Below are 10,013 nucleotides of genomic sequence, written 5' to 3'. Positions count from 1 at the left end.
CAGTCCTTTTTCACGCTCAATGTGAGGCACGAAGGGTTTGAGATAATGACAGATTAACCAGAGTTTATCAAGGAATTTAGATCTGTTAACAGTTGCGGGTCACAATATTGATTAATCTGTTCTCGATATTGGTTTATCTGATCTCGTTTATCTTTCCATCCCTTTCTGTAGATTCTGAGATTAACATCCTACTTGCCTTTTTGATTGCCACTGTACACCGAACAGATGTTTTCATTCAGAAGTCCGCAATGGCATGTTCTGCTAGAGTCATCATGATTCATTCAGGATACATCACCTCCAAAAGAGTTAAAATTGCCCCACTATCACCTTGCAGTTGTCAACACTTAATTTTATCTATCAGGTTGTTTAAGAATTAGCTATCTCTGTGCATCTCTGAGATACAGAATATAAATGTGAAGCATTGCTTTGCCATCCTATTTGTGTCAAATGTTCACCATTTGTTATTTCTAAAAATTTCTAACCTCTGATACACTCCCTCTCTCCATCGAAATACTTCATTTGACAGCTTCAGAGCACTTTGTAAAGATTTTGTGAATGTTCAGCTGTGTTTATGAAATGAGACAAAGTAAAGTTCCAGAGTAAGACAGAAAGATCCCCAAACTGGAAACATTCCAAATATTAAAACATAAGGATATCTAAATCACGTCTGCTTAGATTTAATTGAGAAACTGCTTGAAGACTACTGATATCTAACATAATTAAAATGCAGAAGTGTGAACTCTCTGGAAACAAAGTGAAACTATTTTGAGCTTGAGCCAAAATGGAATTTGTGAAGGGGAAAATTATAACAAAAGAACTGGAAAAAAATCAGGGACCATAAAAGGTTTTCCTCAAAATTGGCATCTAGCAAGCAAAAAATATTATCATTCACACAGATGTGTTATTTCCCAGATGTCCTTTAACCACCACCTTGTTTCCTTCGTACAATTTTAATGATAGAGAAGCACCACTTATATATTGCTTTTTGCCTATAACCTCAAGCCTGTACTTTATTTTTCTACCTTGTTTATTCAATTGATTTATCTTCTATCAAGTCAAGATGCCCTAAAGGGAACCCAAAAGGCTATTTTAAAAATAAATATTTCATTGGGTACTCAGACTATTATATAGCTGAGTGTGATGGAAAATACTCTTATCTTTTGAACAACTTAATTCTACAGCTCCTGGTTTTTAATGAATCTGATCTGATCCCACTTATTACCATTAAATATCAGTTTGTTCTTACATATGTATAGTGACACCTCCATCTCTGGAATCAGTCAGGACTGGGTATTTCCATGTTAATATCTGTGGTGGGAATGTGTTTAGGGAAGTCATTCCTGGATGAGATTCCGGTTCCTTTGAGGTCAACAAACACCTGGTGTTTAATAGGGTCACAAAGTCAGCTAACTTTTCGCCTAACTTGTGCTGGGGGATGACAAGGTAGGGCTTGTCAGGCTGCAGAGCGGGCTAGTCCCATTTCTGTGAAGAAGATAAAAGACTCAGCAGCTCAGCACCTCTTGAAGTCATGCAATAGTATTTCAAAATTTGACATTTTTTCAAAGTTATTTTATCGACAGCATCGCTCCGAGACCAGCATAAGGTGTCCCATCAGAGATCATTTGGTCTGCCCAAGCATTTTGCTGCCAGGGATAGGTTTTCCACCCTGTGGAGCTAGGCGTGGAAGAAAAGAGATGCCACAAACAGTGGGTAGTAATAGGTCTATTTCAAAAATCTACCTGAGTTTCTCTGGCCTACCTATTTAGCAGTCAATAAGCAAATAAAAGAGTAGGAGGACTTAAATAGGAAACCACAGAATGGGTAAAACACAAAAGATTGAGACCAACATAATTTTGGGAGTAACAGTAAAATAAATAAATAAATAAATAAGGTTGAAGAGGGAAGATGTTCTAGGCTCTGATAAATGCTCCTAAAAATCAAGCTTGGCTATAAGCAGTGGTCTTCTCATAACAGCAGAAAAACAAATACAATCTCGAGTTGTGCCTCTGCAAAATTAAACAGTGTCAGACATCTGATATTAATGATAGGAGCCACATCCCTCTCAATGACCACCAGTATTTTGCACCCAAGCAACCAAATGAAGAATTTTAGAATTCGCTTTATTGAACAGTGATGAGATTATAGATAATCTAATAGTAAAAAATGTCTTTGCATAAAATGCAGACTGTCCCAATTTGCATTAATAGAAAGACAGATCAAGACAGATCTGTTAATGTGTTTCTATTACAGAAGTGAAAGTTTTGAAAACCTAAGGGACCAATTACTTAAGTCAGACAGAGAACTTATGGACTTGATAATTGGTGGGGCTTGAAAATTATTGAAAACTGCCCAAGCAGTCATGTAGAGAAATAGTCCAAATCTAAAGAGACTAATTACAGCTTTGGCAGCACGTAAGAATAACACAGAGTTTGCAATGAATGGAGAACATGGCTACTCATTTTGAAACTTACAGTGTGCAGGTGTTACATTAAAAATGCAAGCTAATAACTGGAGAGCAGCACAGATCAAAATCAGTAAGTATACTTAACCTATTGCCATGGTTTAGCCCCAGCCGGCAGCTAAGCACCACGCAGCCGCTCGCTCACTCCCCCCCGGTGGGATGGGGGAGAGAATCGGAAGAGCAAAAGTGAGAAAACTCGTGGGTTGAGATAAAGACAGTTTAATAATTTGAACAAAATAATTGTAATAATAATAATGAATTGTAATGAGAAGGAAAACAACAAGAGAGAGAGGAACAAAACCTGAGGGAAAAAAGAAAAAAAAATAATAACAAAAAAAAAAGATACAACTGCTCACCACCCACTGATCAACGCCCATCCCATCCCCGAGCAGCGATCGCTACCCCCCGGCCAACTCCCCCAGTTTCTATACTGCCCATGACGCCATATGGTATGGAATAGCCCTTTGGGCAGTTTGGGTCAGCTGTCCCGGCTGTGCCCCCTCCCATTTCTTGTGCACCGGGCAGAGCATGGGGAGCTGAAGAAAAAAAAAGTCCTTGACTGGTGTAAGCACCACTCAGCAACAGCCAAAACATCAGCGTGTTATCAATATTATTCTCATACTAAAATCCAAAACACAGCACTATACCAGCTGCTAGGAAGAAAATTAACTATCCCAGCCGAAACCAGGACACCTATACTCAAGAACTCTTGAAAGAATTAATTGAGCAGATTAGATTAAAAAGGCTTCAAAATTGTACTAAACTTTATTTTTAAAGGAAGGATTAATTAATAATGGGACACCATGAACACGAGTTTATCAAATGATAGTTTATGACTAATGTGATACATTTAGTCAGCTAACTTATCCAAAGCAGGACTGATGTGGTTTAATTTTTGCATGACTCTTACCGGCACACAGAGTAGGGGCATACAGTAGGTAACAGCTGTGTCGTGGTTTAACCCCAACCAGCAACTGAGCACCACACAGCTGCTTGCTTGCTCCCCTCTGGTGGGATGGGGGAGAGAATCAGAAGAGTAAAAGTGAGAAAACTTGTGGGTTGAGACAAAGACAGTCTAATAGGTAAAGCAAAAGCTGCGCACGCAAGCAAAGCAAAGCAAGGAATTCCTTCACTGCTTCCCATGGGCAGGCAGGTGTTCAGCCATCTCCAGGAAAGCAGGGCTCCATCACGCGTAGTGGTTACTTGGGAAGACAAACGCCATCACTCCAAATGTCCCCCCCCCTTCCTTCTTCTTCCCCAGCTTTATATACTGAGCATGACGTCATGTGGTATGGAATGTCCCTTTGGTCAGGTGGGGTCAGCTGTCCTGGCTGTGCCCCCTCCCAGCTTCTTCTGCACCTGGCAGAGCACGGGGAGCTGAAAAGTCCTTGAATGGTGCAGCAACAACTGAAACATCTCTGTGTTATCAACACTGTTTTCAGCACAAATCCAAAACGTAGCCCCACACCAGCCACTATAAAGAAAATTAACTCTATCTCAGCTGAAACCAGGACAAGCTGGAAGACAACCATCAGCACAGTGGAGGTTCAGATCGTCCCCCAGAGTATGCCTTACAGTTGCAGTAATAGAAATTAAGTAAAACAGCAGGAGATGAAAGGTTATGGGTATTGTGAGTCACATCAGTAATTTTTATAAATTGGTGGCAGGGTTGGAAACAGTCATAATTCTAAAACTTCTTATAACTAGTAGCCACCAGGACCTCTCTGCTCATAAATGACTATGATCCATCAATGTAACGACACTGTGAAAAAAGATGATTAGTTTTAGAATACATCATGAGAGGAGAAAGTCTCTAAATGTTTAATCTAAAAATAACTGTTTTAAGTTTAACCACCCATGTTCAAAACTCTATTTAAATAGAAAAAGTACAGAGAAAGGGATGATATTCAGAAAGAAGACTTCATTTTAAGCAGACTAAAGGAACTGGTTTGCCTAACCCACAAGATAAACCTTCACAGATGATGCTTGCTCTTTTCAAATACATCAAGGACTTGGGAGTAAGCGGGAAAATTAACCAAACAAAACAAGTTGTTTAACTTAAGAACAAACACAGTGAGCTAGGTACAAATAAATACACAGTGGAAGTTACTTTTGTGATCCATAAGAGAAATGTGATTCTGTAACAGGCATCCATTCAGACTTGCCTTGTGCAACAGACACCTGACTTGCTCATCTGCAACAGGAGGCAAATGAGACTTTGTCACCTAAGAGCTCCCATTTTGATTTTTGCATAAAAAGGGTGGAATTTTTTTTATAGTACCTAAGTGCTTCCAGGAAATCCCAACGCCTAGACCAAGAAATTGTCACCTTTTCTGGATTCCCTAGCTGTCTCGGCACGCTGTTCCCCTATCACCTACAGTGCACAGTTTGTTTGCTCCATGAGACACAGGGAGACACACCAAGTCTCTGTTGAGAGGCATTACTCTGCAGACAGAAAATACACACATTAACAGTAAAAAACAAATTATACCATATAATTATACCTCAGTCATAGTCATAAAGCATTCTTACTCTCTGAACCCATTATAGTTCAGGATCTTTCCTCTAAATCTTGCTTTCTTCACTATCACTTTTCTGCAGCCTTTGCTGGTCCTTTGATTAAAATCACCATGCTGCATTAAGCTTCCTTTTACCTCTACTGAAAAAGTTGTAGCAACAGACAGTATTATTCTCTTCTGTTCCCAGCTCAGGCTCTTCAAACACTAGTCATCAGCATTGTAAAGGCACCCCTAAAAAAAGAAATGTGGGACCCAAAAGCTGTTCTGTTACAAACAGTATTTTATGACTTTTATATACACTTCGGCTGATGGTATTTGATGACAAACTAGCATTCATGTAGATTTGAACTATACCAACAGAACCTGAACGTCTATGAAGCAACTATTCAGTTCATGGACTGACAGATGTTGCAAGCCACATAAAATGCACTATGCTACAGCAGAAGGGCTTGTTTTAGGGGAAAAAAAGTAAACCAGAAAACCTCACTGAAGGAAAGCAACTCAGAATACTTACCACTTAACAGCATTATTGGCAAGGGTGAAGTAACCACTACTGGGTTATGCCAGTGCTTTTCGTACCGTGTCTTCAGCCGCTGAGATTGCAACAAAAGTATATGTGAAAATGACTTTCTACTCATGCTGTCAACAGGGTCACTAATTTAAACATCTGTCATATTCAAATTGGTAGAATTATCCCGACAGCATTCTTCACAGCTCCTACATTACCTTTAATTACACAGGCCCCGATGTTAGGCACAGCCCTGTGCTAAGACTACAGCTACAAACTGACAGCTATCAATTCTTTCCAAACAGCTATGAATTTGCAGCAATATCAGTTTTGATAAGCTGTGCAATATTACCAAAACTTTTTCTGGCCAGAGCTGTGGTTATTGTTGCTGTACTTGTTCTCCAGGCTACCTCATCATGTGAGCCTGAAGCCTAATGAAATCTGTAGGGCAACGCCTATGTTCCTGCTAAGAGCAACAGCAATGCAGCATACCACAGAGACCTAGTAACAGCAGCTCTTTAGAACAGCCAAGTGTGGAAGCAAAGCCAAATAAAATGTTCTCAACTGATCAACCCAAAATACTGAAGATAATTCTGCAGCATGGATTATGGTGACAGTAAACCCACTGTGAGGCTCAGTGGTTGCAATCTATCCCAGGTCATTATTCTGTGAGTAGTCTGAAGAGTGTCTGAGAAGACCACATAGCTTAGTAAAGCTATTCAAACATCCATCAAGCTAAAAATGTTGATCCCAACTTCAGTTTTGAAATGCATTTTTTCCAACCCTCTATTTTTATACATAAGGACAATTAGTGTTTAATTTAATGTCAATACACTGCAGTTTGAAGGGGTTCTCAGTATACACCAGTTGTCAAAAGTGCTTCAGGAGTTTCACAAAATACACAGCCCAAGACCTTCAGATTTAAGATTTTATTTAGACACATTCAGCATGGTACACAATTGCAGCTATCCTTTTTCCATTGAAAGATGCTGTGTAGAAGGCTTCAACTCTGCAAGAAAAAAAATTAACAAATTTAAGAACTCTATGTTACCTTTGAATCTAGAAAAGTTATAAATATATACTTTAACTAGAATTTTGATGGGCTTTGCTTCATCCACCACATGCTTTTGTAGCAGAGGCCTTGACTTACACGAAATCATACTGTTATAAATGTTCAAGTTCAACACAAGTCTGCTAACTACTTTTTTTTTTCGCCTTAGTCTAGGGAGCCAGACACATCAGACTGGCAAAGGAATTACATAGATGACTTCAATTTGTTCCAGTTATAAGATTCCAGTGAGGATTGTTATTTCCTTCCAAGAACTACCTGGCTCATTCCAGCCCCTCAAAAAGATTTATTGTTTCTCAGATTATAGAACTGACAATACCAGGTATTTCCAAAGTGGAATCAGGTCAAGATAAATTGAAGTGGCCTTTCAACTGGAAATGGCATACTTGCACAGTCTGAACTATGTCTGAGGCTTGCTTTGGCTGTTAGGATCAGCAACAAGTATCAATTAAAATAGTTGCTGCTGTTAATAACCTTATTTTAAGCAGACATTATCCTGGAAATGGTTAGAAACATTGTATGTAGATGGTGTGATTCTTTTGACATGGCTGAACTGAAGTTCATAAAATCTTGTTTTCCCCTGAGTTTTAACTGGCACATCAGAAAGCGTTTACAGTATCACAGTTTCTCATACTGTTTTGTTCACATCACACATGCCAGTTATTCCTACAGATTACACGAAGTGTAGCTTTATGTCTCCTCAAAAAAGAAGGTAGACATGGTTTTGGTTATAGTTATTATCCAAAGCAAACCCGTAGCACTCTTCTGTCAGTTAGCCCAGCTGTAGACTATCGCTGCAGTCAGAGAGGTGCGGCCTTTGGGGAGTCAAAGTTCACAAGTCAGTGACAGTGCAGCAGCCCTGTGGAGAAACTTAAACCTATTCATTATTTGAGTTTAGGTGCAACTGCAGACCACAACTCTTAAGCACCTAGACTGCTAAAGGTTGAAAATTGTAATAATGCTTTTAGATGAGGTTAGACTCTTTAAAGCTCAGTTTTGACCACAGATTCCACTATGCTATGAAGTCTCACAAAAACCAGTTACCCAGTTAGCCCAATTACAGTCTGTCCTCTTCATTTCTTAAGAAGCTGGTGTCTGACTATAACGAAAGGGGCGACAAATCCACTTCCAAAGAATCCACACATTACTGCAAGTAATCGCCATTTGTTGTCCACAGAAAATGGAAGGTTCTAGAAGACAAAAAATGCATTTTAGTTTTGGAATCAATACAGTAATTACTGCCTCATCAACTTGAAAATGGTGAGAAGCTCAGAGCACTAACAGATAGAGTCAAAATGACAAAATAAATATCCAGTCTCAAAACAATTTCCCTTCCTCTCAAGGGAAGAAACACAGTAATTATAATAGCTTGGATGTGACCTCTGGAGGTCATTTTGTCCACTCTTCCCCTCTCCCCCCAGTTCAAGCCAGGCCAGTTTGCTGAAGGCCTGGTCCAGTCAAGCAGAAATGTGCCCGAAAATACAGATACCACAGCCTCCCTAGGCAACCTGTTCCGATATTTAATTACCTTCACTGCGAAGATTTTCCTCATGTTCATTAGGTATGTAAAACTAATTTTTAGATGTAGGACTTAAGAGAACATGTTAAGCATAAGGTACATCAGAAAGCGTTTACAGTATCATTGTTGCCCTTCATACTGCAATGCTCATCATCTGTACCGCTGAAGCAGAAGGTTGCAGGGAAGGACACGGAAGTAATTCACACCAGTTTGCTTTGCTGTGGCCATAGTAGCAATACCATTAGACCCCAAAGCCCACCCAACACCAGCTAGAGAACTGGCAACAGGGCAGTCATTATTCAGCTCCTCACAACGGCATCCACTTCGCCGGGGCCTTAGAACCCGATTATGTGTAAAACCCTTAACGGGAGCTCATCGAGTGAGGAGCTCACCTTGAGCATGCCCGAGGCAGGACGGGCCTGGCCTCATCCCGGCGCCTACGGCGAGCAAGGGTAGGCCCGCACTGCGGCTCCAACGACACCCTTAGGATTACCCCTCTCTCCAGCAACCTCCCGATTTGCCCTCGGTCCCTCACCCAGCAGCTGCGGCGGGGCCCGCCCCTGAGCTAGGCCTGCCGCAGGCTGCCCGTGGGCCGGGCGGGCGCCGCCAGCGCAGCGTCCTTCAGGGACACGTTTCTCCCCCTCCCGCTTTCCCCCCAGAATCATGACCCTCCCCTCCGCGGCGAGCCGTTAACCTCCCTCCTCCTCCCCTCCCCCTACGCCATCTCCCCCCCCGCCATCCCCTTCCCTCCCCGAGCCCGGCCGCAGGCCCCCCTTCCCGCGACCTTCAGGCCACGCCACAGCGGGCCGGGGCCTCCTCCCCACGTTACCTTTCCAGGGCCGTCCTCATAGTGGCTCCTGCGGAGGGCGGAGGTGGTAAACCTGCGGACACCGGCAGCCAGCATGGTACCTGCGGACAGGGCAGCCCAGCGTCCCTCTCCCCTGCTCGACCTTCTCTCAGCACCGCCGGCGCCTTCTGGGAGCCGGGGGCGGGGCCGGAAGGGAGGAAATGGTTGCTTCCCGGGGCATGATGGGAATTGTAGTGCCGCGCCGAGCGGTGCGATCACGTGGTCCCGAGCCGCGGCCTGCGGTTGGGCGCGCTCTGCGCCGCAGGGGCGGGAGCGTCCGGCGGGTCTCCGCCCCCGCCCGCCATGTTGTGGGCTGCCCGCCGTTCCCGCGCCCGTGGGGCGGGCGGGGCGCGGCGCTTCCCTCAGGAGCGACCGCGGAAATGGCAGCGTGCTCTGTAGAGGCGGTAGAAAAGCTCAGACGTGAGAAAAGGAAGCGGAAGCAATGACGGCAGTCGGAGTGAAAAGCAAATAAGCACCCTTGTGTTACCTCAGGCTAATCTGGCGAATAGCACAGGTCAGCTTGTGAAGGAGAGACCCTGGATCTTGGCTTCTTTGTAGGGTGGCAAAGCGGTGGTGGGGCGAGTCGAAATCCGTGCTTGATCTCTACAGTGCTACAGAAATAGAGGTCACTGGGCGTCGATTTAGCTGGTAGCCATAGTTTTAAAAACTGTAAGAGTCCAGTGAATATGGGCAAGGCAAATGGTGAAGATTTATGTGGTACTGCCAATGTTCATGAGTATATTCTGGCATAGGTTTCTTACAAAGTTACACTTCAAAGAAACTTTGACAATATGGAGGAAAAAACCCCACAACATACCACCTTTCATGTTTGGAAAAGGAATAACAAGAAACCGCAAGAGATTATTTCTAAAATTATGGTATCTCTCTGTTTTCTTACATACAGTATTTTAAATAAAAGCTCTGCATTTTTATTTCAGTAAAAGAGGAGTTTGGTGCTGCAATCTCTGTTGCAGGGAAACAATTTTTGTAGTCTTTTTTTCATAGTTATGTAGTATCTAAGCAAGGACTTTTTATGCTCACCAACATAACACAGTAATCAAGGCAGGTTGAAAGAACTGCGAATTTCAGC

General features: G+C 42.6%; 1 protein-coding gene and 2 non-coding genes across 3 annotated transcripts; all 3 read right to left on the bottom strand.

Moving 5' to 3' along the window:
- Positions 1 to 6,402: 6,402 nt before the first annotated feature.
- Positions 6,403 to 9,072, bottom strand: COX7C (cytochrome c oxidase subunit 7C). The gene is made up of 3 exons (XM_072859289.1): positions 8,906 to 9,072; positions 7,602 to 7,747; positions 6,403 to 6,497 (listed from the first exon to the last, which is right to left on the bottom strand). The coding sequence occupies exons 1-2, from the start codon at positions 8,978 to 8,980 to the stop codon at positions 7,631 to 7,633; spliced, it is 192 nt and encodes a 63-aa protein (XP_072715390.1). The 5' UTR covers positions 8,981 to 9,072; the 3' UTR covers positions 6,403 to 6,497; positions 7,602 to 7,630.
- On the bottom strand, positions 7,153 to 7,214 carry LOC140651525 (small nucleolar RNA Z39). The gene has a single exon (XR_012042420.1). It is a non-coding gene; the product is annotated as a small nucleolar RNA Z39 (small nucleolar RNA).
- LOC140651526 (small nucleolar RNA Z39) lies at positions 8,174 to 8,236 on the bottom strand. Its single transcript, XR_012042421.1, has one exon. It is a non-coding gene; the product is annotated as a small nucleolar RNA Z39 (small nucleolar RNA).
- Positions 9,073 to 10,013: the final 941 nt, after the last annotated feature.

This window comes from Ciconia boyciana, chromosome 4, assembly GCF_034638445.1.
Source record: "Ciconia boyciana chromosome 4, ASM3463844v1, whole genome shotgun sequence".
Classification (NCBI taxonomy): Eukaryota; Metazoa; Chordata; class Aves; order Ciconiiformes; family Ciconiidae; genus Ciconia; species Ciconia boyciana.
This window is presented reverse-complemented; position numbering and strand designations above follow the sequence as displayed.